The sequence below is a fragment of the Psittacula echo genome, assembly GCF_963264785.1.
Source record: "Psittacula echo genome assembly, chromosome: 5".
Classification (NCBI taxonomy): domain Eukaryota; kingdom Metazoa; phylum Chordata; class Aves; order Psittaciformes; family Psittacidae; genus Psittacula; species Psittacula echo.
The window spans coordinates 6187456-6201864 of NC_137739.1; the positions used below are offsets into that span (position 1 = coordinate 6187456).

At 47.7% G+C, this 14409-nt stretch overlaps 1 protein-coding gene across 1 annotated transcript in view; it reads left to right on the top strand.

Annotated features, from left to right (window-relative positions):
- Positions 1–14409, top strand: part of ADAP1 (ArfGAP with dual PH domains 1) — a gene marked incomplete at both ends in the record, with an annotated part of 58664 nt that overhangs the window by 41028 nt on the left and 3227 nt on the right. Inside the window, 3 exons of the mRNA XM_080619874.1 lie at positions 7661–7773; positions 9831–9977; positions 14025–14108. Of these exons, the coding sequence (XP_080476000.1) occupies positions 7661–7773; positions 9831–9977; positions 14025–14108 (344 nt within the window). The remainder of the gene's footprint in view (positions 1–7660; positions 7774–9830; positions 9978–14024; positions 14109–14409) is intronic.

A 14409-nucleotide genomic window follows, 5' to 3' on the forward strand; every position in this document is an offset into this window, starting at 1 on the left:
AGTCACTGAGGACATGGAGATCCGCATTTCTGTAGAGCCATGGTGCTGCCTTCAAATCCAGTCTTTTGGGGAGGCTTTTTTACATTGTGGGGGAAGATGCCTTGCAAGGTATCAGTATAGGAGATGGTTTTGTAAACCACAGTTGACTTTGGTCGGAGAATTGGTAGTGGGAAACAGCCTTGTACATCAGCCTTGTACATACAGCACTCAGGGATTGACTGTCTAGAGTTTTCAGAGACAAGTTACCATCTCATGACAGTCAGTCGTTGAGGTCTGTTCAGCTGGTTGGTGGTCCCAGTCTTGCATGAACAGGAAGAGGGGGGAAAGGGGAACATCTATGCTTCTCAAGTTCCTCTTAGGAGCAGCATGTGGCATTGTTCCCTTAACCAGTAAAGGGAAATGTATGTGTTCCTGCTGCCTTGTGTTTTCTCTGCCACCTAAAACCACCGAGCTAACATTTCAGCTACTTCCAGCTCTGAGCTAAGCATTAATGTTTTCCTCTAGAAGGCCAAGGAGGTGTCTGTAAGGTGTTGTCTCAATCATCTACTACATCCTGGCTTTCTGTCTGATGTAGCCATTCAAGTGCTAATTGCCTCTGATTAAGTCAATCATTCGCAGAGTGAGTGGGTTAATTGGGTATTGTGGAAGCGATCAATCTAATCAGCTGCTTGCATCCATAGCTGAGGCTCTACAATGCAGCAGGACAATTATTGTTTTATGAGCTCCTGGAAGGCAGCAGAGGCAGACTGGATGGCAACAGGAAACCCTTCTCTGTAAAATGGCCTTTAGGAAAGGTAATTTGGATGCTAAGTGCTCATTAAGAGAGGACTGGTTGATTAAGAGCAGGGAAATTCTTACCTCTAAAATGTGTGTGCATGAGAAGATGGTCGGAGTGGGTGTTGGTGTCAAGGTGGGGCACATGTGAGGTCTTTGGCTGGGTGAGATGTGTTGTCTTAGAGGGCATAAAGAGTTTTCTAAAGGGGGATGAAGGGAGATCCCTCTCTTCTGCCTGCAAGACAGTGTCGAGTGAGACTTGCCAGGCATCCATCCTTTCTTAAGGTGGACCAAGAGCTTACCTCCCAGGTATCCTTCTAGGAGCAAAGAGACTGGTTTGCAGGATCACTACATGCATTCTCATTCTCTCCTTGCTGAGGCTTTCATTTCCAAAGTAATGTGCTTCAGCAGTGGCAGCTCTTGGTGGCTCCTCACCTGGAGAGATGCAGGAGAACACCTAGGGAAGGGAATGCTCATCTCATCAGCAAGCCTCCAAGGTCCCCTCTGCCTCCTGCATGTGTGGATGCCGTCATCTCCAATATGCCGGTGTCTGCACTGCTGAACGCGTAACCAGCAGGAAGTGTATTTATCCGGAGATGACTGCAGAATTATTTTCAGGGAGGTTATAAGCTCCTCAGCACAGCTGCAGACAGGAAGGGGGGAAGCAAGCTGCTGGTGCTGTGCAGCAGAGCAGGGGAGTGATCGCAGCCTCGAGTGCAAGCTCAGCATTGTTAGAACAATCTTTACACCTCTTACATGGGGACTACTTTATATATGAGTTTGTTTCTGGACTGTGTTTTCCCTCCATGAGAAAACTTAGTATTCCTTTTTTATTGGCATGCAAATGCTTAAAAAATTCAAATTGAAGTTTTTGAAGTGTCTTGCTTTGTGGCTGAATGCTACAGAAAGAAATGTTATGACTTAGCAATCAAACCAAATGATTTACACTGACACAGACAAACCAGAGGGGTACAGTTCTTTTTACAACCATATTCAAAGTCCAGTCTGTGTGGAAACCTTAGAATATGCCACCTTCTCCATCCAGCCCTCTGACTATGGGCAGTGTGGTTCATTTCAGAAGGAGTATCTTTCTGACTCTTTGGTTTAACAGGAGGTTGTGACATTGGTGTCAGTGGTAATGCAGGATGTCAGGGATTCACCACTCAACTGCTCCAAATAATTATGCAGTTTCTTAACCTCCGAGAAAAAGCAGGCACATGCTCTCCAGTAAGTACCTATATACTGTTCCGGTTTAATTAACATCTTGCAATGTTAATGTAGCAGACTACTTGGCTTCTGACATACAGAGGAGTGGCAATATATACCCTGCAATTTCAGTAGTAAAGCGATGTTGTATTTAAGTCTCCAAAACTCTGAATTGGGGTCAAAACACTTGAACTACTTAGAGGTAAGAAAATTGACTTCTGTAGGTGAAGGTGTCCGGCATGAACTCTAGGCAGATGTGATTGCTCTTGGATTGCACACAAGTCATTTCTTTTCCTCCTATGTGAGCCTCCCGATGCTTTGTCTTGCAGTGAGACAAGAAGGCAAGAAACAACACAGTGATGCATTTGGGTTTGGAGATGGTATTGGCTCTGTTGCTGTGCTTGGTTTTGGATGCACTAACGTGTTTTCTCCTAAAAGCCTTGGACCATACCTGGTATTACTACAGCCCTAGAAATGTCATGGAAATGAGCAATTCTGATGCCTCTTTCCAGGTGAAATTGCAAAATCAATCACCCAAGCAACTGAAGAGCAGGTGTGGTTTAATTCTGTGTTTATAATACTTTACTAAGGATCACAGAAAGCAAAGTCCATGCATGTACTTATTTCTTTTCCCAAGCCAGTTGGTCTGATTGCTTTCCTTGCAGGAGGGTTTTATACTTTGAGAACAAAGGTTGAAACTGAAGAGTCATTTTGGGTACTTCCTATAATACACATTCTCAGACACCAAAAACCCCATCATTAACTAAGTACCGTAAGGGCTTTCTGAGGTGGGGAAGTAGCAATATCCCTCCTCTTTAAAAATGGGGAACTTGAGCAAATTGCTTGCGGAAGTGGGATGGAAATACCGTGTCTCTGTTAGATTGTCTTGCTAGAAAATCCTCTCCCTTGATTCCTCTGCGGCCTCTCACCCAGCGAGAAAGCAGAGCTAGGCTAAAGCACCCAATAGGTCTTGCCAGTTTTCGATGCCTGGCTTGGAGGAGCTCCAGCCACCAGCTCAATGGAGCTGACACAAGGCCATGCAGTATCTTTTTTTAAGTCAACCAACGTGGTAAGCCTGTTTTCTTTGCCTCATGGAGTTTTAGCAGTGGCGATGAAGTGAGTTTGGAAGTGACAGTTCCTCATTTTACCTTCGAAACTACGGGTAACGGGTCAAAAATACCCATTTGGGCTATGTGATTTCAGGTTATATTACGGGCCATTTGTTGGCTAACTTTGTCACAACTGCTTGGTGGTTTTTTTGCAGTTGTCATCGGTTTGTGCCAGAACTGCCTGCAAAAACAGTTGGTTGGGTTTTATTCTTGGTAGGTGGTTGAAGTGGTACAGCAAACCTGACAACCTAACAGCAGCAGTGTTAGCAACATGAGAGTGGTATTTCTAAAGGCTGCCCATAGGTGCTTTCCAGCCAGTCTTCACCAGGTAGTTTTTTCCACAGTCACAACTGGGTAGTGGTTATCAAGTGGGATGATGACAGGCAGCCGCATCCTTCGTTCTGTGCCCTGAGAGAGGAAGAGAACATGTTGACAATCCAATGCTGCATGGTCCAACGCCAGCAATGGGACTAGTAGCCATTCAGCTTCAGCACGAGCAGAACAGCTCTCATTAAGATCTGAATTCAGCCAGATACTTCTAAATACAAAGCTGTTGCTAAGGTAGTGCAGGCCACGGAGACAAGGAAGAGATGGTTTAATTCTCCAACTCTGATGCTCTCCAGTGTGGGATCTATTCCCTGTTCAGACTCCTGCAGTTTTGTTTCTCAAGGCTTTCTCTAACTGTTTTCACAATCCGTTAGATCCAGACATTGAGGACACATCTTGCTGACATACTGTTTGCCTGGAGAACCCGTATGGGTTCATGTTGGGTTCAAGTCCAGTCCATGGTGGTTTGCATTGATCAGTGTTGACAGGGGTGCAGGCAGCAGGTTTGGGAAGAGCAGAGGAACAGCTCCTGAGGATGCAGCCCTACAGGAAGGAAGAGAGATAAAAAAACATAGGAAAAGAAGCAAGCAAAGGATTTATGAAAATCAGTGCTGAAGTACAATGAAATTAGCAGCTGGCTTTGTCAGAGCAGCCAGGAGCATTTTTGCAGAGTGATCTGTCTGGGAAGAGCCAGCATGTGAACTATGGAAGGAGATAACAGCGTTGTGTTGTTGGTTTTGGTTTTCTTCTATTCTTCCTTGGAGCGGAATTTTTGGATGCTATGTTTTGCCACTAAAGGTTGGAAAGAGAAGATCAAAATGATGAAATGTCCCAATATAAAAGGGCAGGGAAAGCTGTTTTTCAGCCTAACTTCAACACTGGCTCACAGTCTTGTCCTGGGCAGCTCACCAAACCTCTCTGGGCTTCCTTTTCTATGACCATTCCAATGCCCGTCTTCCAGGGGTAAGCATTAGGTAGACTTTACAGATTTGCAATTATTTGAGATCCTCTTTGGGGAAATGCAGGGTAATTTTATTTTTTGTCCCTTAAGTGCTAAGAAATGTGCCAAGAAAAGTGCCAAGAAACGTGTTGTGGCAGGGAACAAGTTTAATAAAGAATGTCTGCAGCATCCTTTGCCATTCAGATGTTTGTAATGCAACACTTGAATGAATGGATGAGACCCACAGCCAAGACTTGTGAAGCTGAGTTGCTCTGAGATGGAGCTGCTGAGCACTGTGTGCCCAGTGTGCTCCGCTGAGCTGAGCAAACCCCAAGTGGGGATTTCTGAAGTAAAGGATGGGCTTTCCTTCTGCATCACCCTGCGTTTGCATTTGGAGATGTCACTGTCCTCTTCGCATATCTCTCCTCTCTCTTGTTTGACACTGATGTCCTCTCTTCTAAACCCTGCTCTCTCCAGCCCCCTACGAGATGTTAGTGTTCCCCAGATGTCAGGCACAGAGAGGCAGCAGAGAGGCTCTGAACTGGTCTCTGGCATTTAGTGAAGTAAATAGAAATGGCTGGTGAAGTATTCTCTCATTGCTCCAACTGGCCTGGCATTAAAAATCAGCACCGTTCAGGAACAGAAACTGTCCTGTCCTGTGGTTTCTAAACCGCACGCTTCGAGTGCAAGCTGCTTAACATTTTTATATTCAGGAGAGCAGTGGGCAGTCGCCAGCCATCAGAGCTTCAGCAGCATCTCTGCTTCACATTAAGCAAACCTTGCATTTTACAAACATATCAGCCGGGCATCACCTACTGCCTGTCTGTCTCCTGTCAGAGACACATTATTCCTATTCAGCTCCATCGTGTACAGCCCGCTACAGGGTACATGGAGGGTTTGCTGATAGAGCCCGGCAGGTAGCAGCATCTGACTCTGAATCAGTCAGAGCTTTAGTTCCCTGGCAATTGAATTCCTGCCACAGTGGTGATAGGAGTGCATCAGCCCGGGTCTTTCCCATGCTGTTTTCGGATGAGTCTGCCTTTGGCTGGGGTTTAGTGGCTTTTTTGTCTGCTTCCCTTCTCAGACTTTGGATAATCCTGCTCCTTGTGGTTTCTTCTCTTTCTGATGCTGCAAGTGCCCTCCAATGGGTTAGTCATGTGTTTTCACTAGAAAAAGCACATAGCAAGCCCACAGTTGGGATAGTATTGAATTGGTGGACTGAATTCACTTGTTCTGCTCATGGCTTTGGGGAAGTCTCTCGCGAGGAAGATGGGTGGATGAGAGAAAGAGCTTCAGACTTGTCATTCCCCTGATGTATCCAGTATTGGTCCTGTGCATTACTGGACTGATGTATCTGGATACAGCTGCTAGGGCACATGGGTGACGATTCTCCATGTGGGATGGAGCACTTGTTTTGCACTGGAGGGATGGGAGGGCTTGGAGGCAGAAGGATTGTGTAGACAGTGCCGTGGCATCACCAGCTGTGTGTGGCCATGGGGTAGCTAAGGTTTGGGCTGTCCTGTCAGCATCTCTGGGCAGTGACATTGGTTCAGCTACTGCGGGGTCTGTCTGGCCATAGTCTGCTGGATCTCATGGAGGAGAGAGGCTCACGCTGTGCTTGTGCTGGTTAACTCATGCAAGGGAGCTGTAAATAACACAGGAAGGGGGATCCCTCAGGCTCTGAAATGAAAACACCATGCCAGTTCCTGGGGGGCATGCAGCGCCTGGGTAAGGCCCCATGTTTTAAATCAAGCCCTGCTGCAATATATGACCCATATAGAATACGGGAACAAAGGAAAGGCTGCTGACAGCTTTAAATGTTTCCATGGCTTCCATCTGCATCAAGTTATCAGCAGTCCCGTGTGCCAGCCGCTGGCTGTGCTGGGCGGGTTCGTGATGCTCTCTGTGATGAGCATTCAGCAGCAGCACTGGCTTTGCCATTGCACTTACAGCAGACACCAATGCCTGGTGTTCAGTAGAGTGTCTTTGAGGACCTTGAGAAGTATTTGGTGTAGGACTTCATAAGTCTAGATGGAAGTGTGCATGCATGTGCATTTTTTCTTGCTTTAGGTTTTGTGTCATGGAAATATTTTATACCACTTACAGTGCTGAGGAGCTGGTTGAGGGATTCTGCATCTTTTCATCTGTAGTTTGGATCAATCCTATATCGGGATGGACAAGTGAAAAGCAAGTTGAATGAGGAATTTCTGCACACCACTGGTTTGTAGCAGGCAGGTGAAGGCAAGGTTTGAATATGCCACATATGCGTATTATAAAGAAAAAGTTTAGCCTCTTATTTGAAAGTTGTTATAAAACATGCAAGTTTTAATTTTAAAATCCTGAGAGCCAATAACAAAAAAACCAAAATGGGATGAAAGTAAGAGAGAAAGGGAACACATTTTTCCAGTGCGACTTTTGTGTAATTGTCTCTTAAATAAATGGAGGATGGCCATCAAACTGCACAGAACTTGTACTGGACAGTTCTTGGCTGCTGCGGGAGGTGCTGGCAGGGATCAGCTGTAATCGCTTTTCTGATCCGAGCAGTTCAGTTGTTTACATTCTTGTTCTCTCTGTCCCTGGCTGGTGTGAGTTTTAAATAAAACACGTGTACTTTGAAGAGTGCTCTTCCTCAGCAGCCAGTCTGCCCGTGGGGCTGATACCCAGGGAGAGCCAAGAGGCATGGGATGGCAACCAGGCTGGAGGGGAAGGAGTGCGCAGTGGCTTTCTGAACCAAAGTGCCCTGAAGTCAATGGGAAGAACTTCAAATGTTTCCCCTTTTTCCATGTGAAAAACGTATTCGTGGCTTACACTGATGCAGCCATCTGCTCTGAACCACTTTCCCTGCATGCACGCACTCTGGTGTCCATTTTTCAGCAGCATCAGCAGAGGAGGGGAGGTCTCACCTGCCTTTACCTTGCTCCAGAACTGCCACTTACATAGATTGAGCAGCATCCCTGGTGCCAGGAGCTGTGACGGGGCTGTTGTTTGGGAGCCTGTGCAGGGACACAGCTTTGCTCCTCAGGTCTTTGCCTGTATTGCAGCATGGGATGCAAGGCAGAAATCCTTTGCCTGCTACATTACAGTGTCAGAGCAGGGACACCTGAAGCACAGGCTGTTGGAAAAGAGCAAGAGTGGAGTGAGAAGGGAGAATCTGAAGGAAAAGGCCTCTTTTGTTCATGTCTTGAGCAATCCAGCCACACATTTGGTCTGCTTGGTTTTGAAGCTGAAGCTCTTCTTTTCTTCACCCTGTCTTTCTAAATACAGCGCTTTATCCCTGGTTCACAGCAGTTGCTTTCTGCTGCAGGCTACCGAGAAGGATTTCTGTGGAAGAGAGGACGTGACAACGGGCAATTCTTAAGCCGAAAGTTCGTGTTATCAGAGAGGGAAGGTGCACTGAAGTACTTCAACAAAAATGACGTGAGTACCTGGGGTTGCTATGTGCAGACGGGATCACAACTGTAAGAGCGTCTTTGAACAAGGAATTCTTAGGCCACCATTTTATTTATGCAGTTCTCATAATAACCGAGTCCCTGTTTGCTCCAGGATGAGGGCACAGCTCACTGCTCACTTTAGTGGGGTTTGCTCTTGGCCTCCCACAGTCATGGTGAGACACCTGAACCGGCAATTTTACATGTTCCTGCTCTGTTGCCCTTTAAAGTTGATAAGGCTTTTCTGAAACCACCAGCAAAGGAGTTTCCTCAGCTCTGTCTCTGCATTCTCCAGCTGGCATGGGTTTTGTATTTATGGTTAGCTTGTGATGAAAGTATCACCACCTCGCAATGGCAGCTGAGGTCTGAAACCTCCTTTGCATGGCGTGGCAAGCAGTCCAGAGGAAAAGCTCCCTGGTTTTCTCTTCCAGCATCAAGCAGTGTGAAAGCATTTGTCTTCTTCCCCAGAGCACGTTTCATTTATTGTAAGTGAGAAATGGAGCTATTACCGTGAAGATTGCGTTTGTGATGAATGGATAGACACTCTACTATTCTGCACCACGTAATGGAGGAAGGCAAGGTGTTTTCTCTGACCTTTGGGTCTCCTGTGAATATCACAGCTGGGAGCAGACCAGACTGAGCCGCCAGCAGGTTTTCTCAAGTAGCTGATGCAGTCATAGTGTCATGATGAGCCATCCTGTGCAGAGGAGGAACGTCCATCCGCTGTTCTGCACGCTTGGCAGCCAGCTTCAATAGCACCTTCTTCTCCTTCAGCAGGGTGTGATAGGGTGCAGTGGCATCTTGAGGACAGGAGGCAGCCAGTCATTATGGAGAGAGACATGAAAGTCCCACTTAGTGGCTATTGATGGCTGCAGTAGTTTAAAGCTGCTTTGCTTTGTTGTTGACCATAACCATGGTGGAAATGGCAATGTCTAGACCCATCCTCTTTGCTGGGACTTTCCCAGGGTCACCCACAATGGCTGTTTGTCCGCGGCAAGTCCCCAAGTTTCCAAAACAGCACTAGCATCTCTGCCAGCTGAGGGACTTCTGTGTGGTGCTGGGGACCATGGCACTACTGCACCGTCTTCTCTTGTCCCCTGGCTGTGCCCTAAATCTGGTGTTACAAACAGCCTAATATCCATTTTTTAGGATGTTCTATTCTTGCTTGCTAGTTCACTTCTCAGTGCAGTCCTGAAAGGGTGGTAAACCAGAGATGTTTTGTAGGAAGACCAGGGGCACTACAAAGTTCAAGGGAACTGCCACAGACGGTGCAGGTGGTTTTGGTGTCTGGGAGGGCCTGGTCTAGGCTCACCTTTGGGCTAACCCACGCAAGAGGTGGGCTATAAGGTATGTATTTGTCTCTCTGACAAGAAAGTTCACAGTTTGGAGGGCAAAAGGACGAGCAGAGTCAGAAGCCAATGCCTCGTGTGAGAGGATAGGACTAGGGCAGTGTGAGCATGATGCCCCCTGCCAGCCCAGCACCCAGGTCTGAAGTTGGCAATGGGGATAACCCTCCATCTTCTTGGGAAAGATGAACTGAGTGTGGGTGCTTGAGATGCAGAAAGCAGCCTGGCCTATTAATTAGCAGTGTGCATTTTTCTTCTGTCTGGCTGAATGGTTTTCTTTCTTCTTTGGTAGTGCTCATTCCAGAGTAAATGCTGGTCACTTATCATTAGGTAAAGGGTCTGGAGAGATTAGGAGTCAGGTGACAGTTGGACAGAGGCATGGTGAAGATGCTTGTCTTCATAGCACAACATCTAATCATGAGAACTGGTCTGCCCATCTTGCTGCTGGGCTGAAACCTTCCTCCCCTTGAACTCTGCTGGATTTTGCAGAAGAACAGAGCGTTTTTCCAAGGTGGTAGAAAGCACTCACTGACACGCGAGCCAAGGCTCTGATATCTCATCAATGGGCAGTTTTGTGGGCTGGGAGTAATTTATTGGTTTTTAGCTAATGGCCTCAATCAGGATTTTTCTGACCAAGTGAACTGCTTTCTGGTCTGAAAGCCAGTTCTCAGGTGTTTGCTCACTCAGCTGTGTTTTCCAGGCGAAGGAACCCAAAGCAATTATGAAGATCGAACATCTAAATGCAACTTTCCAGCCTGCAAAAATCGGGAACCCGCACGGACTGCAGATCACTTACTTGAAGGACAATAGCACAAGGAATATCTTTGTCTATCATGAAGATGGCAAGGTGAGAGCAGGGAGGTAACAAGGAGGGTTGGGTTGTGGTCCTAGGGGTTGATGCTGAGGTCCGAGCCCTCCTGAAGGAGTTTGCAGTAGATGCCATCTCACAGCCTTAATTTTCAGCTCTTTCTTCACTCTGCCAAATATTTGGGAGTTATCCTAAAACACCGTCAGCCCCGGAGCAGCCACAAAATCAGCGCCTAAAGCTGTCATGTTCACATCGCACCTACTTTCCTCTGGCTGTCATGGTGCCTCCAGCCTTTTTGTTACGTCCCCTTCAGCACCCTGCCTGTCAAAGAGGCTTTCTGGGCACAATCCCTCACGGACTGCAGGGCAGGGATTTGCGGGATTGTCTCAGTGCACAGCCTGTTCCCAGCTGTTCACCCAGGCACTGCGAGCCAGGCAGCCCTGCTGGGGATAAGCAGTGTGTGCTCAAAGCAGTCACTGCTCCCCAGACCGTATAGGTCAGTAATGCCACCAAAACACTCTTCGCTTGCGGATGAGCAAAGCCGACCTCACCTGTGATGCTGCTGAGACTCCGGCTGCTGTGGAGCCAAATGATGCCCCATCGTGCTCACAGGCTGAATGTGGCTCCTGTGTAGTGCAGGTGCTCCTGGCAGGAAGCAGTTAGTGCGTCAGGATATGTTAATTAGTGGCATGGCATGGTTTTGTACATGTAGATAAAGGTGCGTGTAATATGCGTGTGTGTACATGCATATATGCGTATAATAGACACATCATAGGTGGTCAGCCTGGCTGGCTTCTCACACCCTGCAGCGCCGCAGGGTCTTGCTCCATCTGTTTGCAGGTCCTGGAGAGCTGTTCCAGCAGGAAGATGTGTCTTGGGCTCTGACCATTTTAAAGGATGTCGTTGTGGTCCCTTGTTAGCACTTACCCACCAGCAGATGTACAGAGCCAGGCAGGGTGAAGCTGAGGCACCCGCTGGAGCCGGAGACCGATCCTCTGTGTGGGATGCCTCCTCTGTGCAGACTGCCCTTGTCCTGGAGGCAGCTGAACTGGTGCTTGTTGCTGGGGCTGTCCCTCCTGTGGGCACAAGGCAGAAGCCACCCTTTAACAACACCCAGATCTGCATCTGGATGTGGGAGGCAGGAAAGCTGCAGAAGTGGGTTTCTGTGCTCTGAGCTCCTCCCCAGGGCTGAAGCTCCCTCTGCAGGACCTCCAGCAGTCATGGCTGGAGCAGCTCAGCTGCAGTGAGCGGCTGCCAGCCCTGGGGTTACCATCACCGATGGGGTGCTCAAAGACGGGCCGTCTCCAGGAAAGGGCAACCTTTAGGGTGCAAACCAAGATCTTCGGACGTTCGCTGGATAAATTAGCAAAATGCTTTTCCCCAGTGCTCTTCCTTTCCTGAGCCACACCAGGAGCTTTCAGGACGGGAGGAGGGGGCATGACGGACTGAGGAGCAGCAGCAGACAGGCTCATTGCTTGGGCTCCAGGGTTGGACGAGCTGGAGGTACAGTGAGAAGTAGTTGCATTTTTATCTGGGGTTGTCGGTCTGCGACTACGATGGCAATGTGGGCGGCTGTGGTACAGGATGGAGACTGGAGAGACACCAAGGTGGCATGTGGAGGGGGGTGTCTGTGCTGGCACTGCAAGCAGAGCAGAAGGAAGCTGAGAGCCTGGAAAGCCATTTGCAAAGGTGCAGGGCAGGAGTTCATTTTCTCCGCTTGCTGTGAGACATAACTTAGAGAAAGGAACCTCCACTAATGAGCGGATGAGACACCACCTTCCCATCTGAAAACACTGAGCAATTCAACATCGGTTTAATACATCAGATATGATCTCCTCACTCCATCTGTGGCATTGTTCATAAGCATACAGGCAGAAGAAGTTTAGCAACTGAGCCTTCTGGCTTTGCATGCCCAGGTATAGGTTTGTGTAAAGAAAGGTGGTGGTGTCGCTTCCTCCAGCAATGGATGATCAGTATGCTGAGAAACAGGCGTCTACTGGAAGCCAGTAAGGGTTTCAGCTTCTGCTTTCCTGCAGGATGAAACCCTGGCTCACATCACAGTCAAGGAGGAGACCAGCACATCTATATATGTATATATATAAAAAATATATATGTAGTTTTCATAATTATAAAAATATATCCATATCCATCCAGTTGGTTACTGTACGAAATACTAACACCTTAATATTGCTCATTACCTCCTGCCTGGTTTGATCATCATTTACTTCAGGAGCCTGCCTCTTGCTGACTCTCTTAGTGCAGCACTCTGGGGTCTGCTTAGCTGCTTAGGGTAGGAAAGCAAGTGATAAGTAAGTAAAACCTTAAACAAGTAGGTTAGAGCTTTCAAAAACATTGTCTCTGTATATCCTATTATGTTTTGCTCCTTCCACTTGAAGTAGATGAACAAACCAAAGCTTTTGAACTTCCAGGGGGTGGCTATTTGTCACATTAGACCATTTTTGAGATACCCCCAGTTCCAAAATTACACAGAAGAGCCTTCCCCTTGCCCAGCCCAAATAATTTTTAAAGCATGAAAAAGTTTGTATCTTTTTAAAGATCCTGAAGGCTGACTGCTAGTTTGATATGGTCTTTCTTTCTACGGCAGCCTCAGCTGAAAGGGTTGACTGTTTATTTGAGGATGAAGCCTGAACCCGTCCCTGATGTGTGGTGTGGCAGCCAGAGGTTCAGCATCCCCTCTCCCTGCAGCTCAGCATCCCGGTGCGGGCAGCTGGTACATCTTCCTTCCAATGTGCCTTTCTTCTGCCCATACCTTTAGACCGCAAGGCAGTGTCTGACAGCTCCCTGTGCGGATCGCTTCAAATTAATGTGGCATTTCTCAGTGAAACCTTCAAAAAGGCATCCAGTGTGGCACAGGCTCTGAGGATCTCACCAGAAACAGAGGAATCACTGAGTTTTAAAACAAAAAAGTTATAAAACAACTGTTTTGTCTCTGGGCCTCTCAGTTCAAGAAGGACAGGGAACTGCTGGAGAGAGTCCAGCGCAGGGCGACAGAGACGATTAAGGGAGTGGAGCATCTCCCTTATGAGGAAAGGCTGAGGGAACTGGGTCTCTATAGTTTGGAGAAGAGGAGACTGCGGGGGGACCTTATTAGTGTATATAAATATATAAAGGGGGAGTGTCATGAGGATGGAGCCAGGCTCTTCTCCGTGACAACCAATGGTAAGACAAGGGGGTAGTGGGCTCAAACTGGAACACAAGAGGTTCCACTTAAACTTGAGAAGAAACTTCTTCTCAGTGAGGGTGACGGAACACTGGAACAGGCTGCCCAGGGAGGTTGTGGAGTCTCCTCTGGAGACATTCAAAACCCGCCTGGACACATTCCTGTGTAACCTCATCTAGGTGTTCTGCTCCGGCAGGGGGATTGGACTGGATGATCTTTTGAGGTCCCTTCCAATTCCTAATGTTCTGTGATTCTGTGAAAAACAAAAACAACGAACCAACAACAGAAAGCAAAAGATTGAGAGATTGTTGCCAACGGAAGGAAGAAGAATTGGGAAGTGAGCTGGGACTTCATTTTTGCTGTGTTTGTCCCTAGAGGAATCACAGATACGACTGATAGACTGGAGTACAAAGATTAAGAGAGATTTAGCCACTCTGAGCAAGAGATGGAAGTATGTTGCGAAAATTGAAGTGGATTCAGGCATTCTGTGCTTGTGGCTGCTGACCGGTTGGTGGCAGGCTGCAGAGGTGGCAGGCTGCCTTTGCACTGCCACCATGAGCCGAGTAGTGTTTGTAGGATTAAGCTTCATGTCTGAAATGCTGATTTGTTGCTGGTTTTAACAGCTCAGAGATGTGCTCAAATCCTTCCCTCTGCAGAAAGCCCCTTGGTGCTCGCTGCAGAGCTCCGTGCGTGTCCTGTTCTGCAGCCTGGGGCAGCAGCTGGATGCTCCCCATCCTTCACCCGTTTGCTGCTCCCTTTTATGTCTATATTCTGCTTTTTTTAGGACTGCTGCCAAACTGCACTCTGTCACCTGGGACAAAGTGATGGGAGAGGTGAAACGCAGCAGGGTCGTGTTGTTTTGTGTGCAAAGTACGTTACTCACTGTGCTTTTCTGCCATTATTAGGAAATAGTGGACTGGTTCAACGCCATCCGCGCAGCACGGTTTCATTACTTACAAGTGGCATTCCCTGGAGCCAGTGACGTTGACGTGAGTTTTCCTGCAGTTTGGTGGTTGTTGGGGTTTTTTTTCCCTTGCTCCTTTTTAGCATTTTGTAAGCCAGCTGGAAAGCTTGGGGCATGCTATATCCTTCGGTGGGTTTTACAATTGCTGGGGTGAAATTCTTGCAGTGGGATGTTGAGCCCACGTGCAGCACCTGTTAGAACACCCATCCAGCCTTGGAAACCATGGGCATGTGCATGCACACGTGCTCAACCCTCAAAACGTGAGTCGTGCTTATGAGTAACTCCAGCGCTGTCACATGTGCAGAAGCCACGAGCATCTTTCTCAA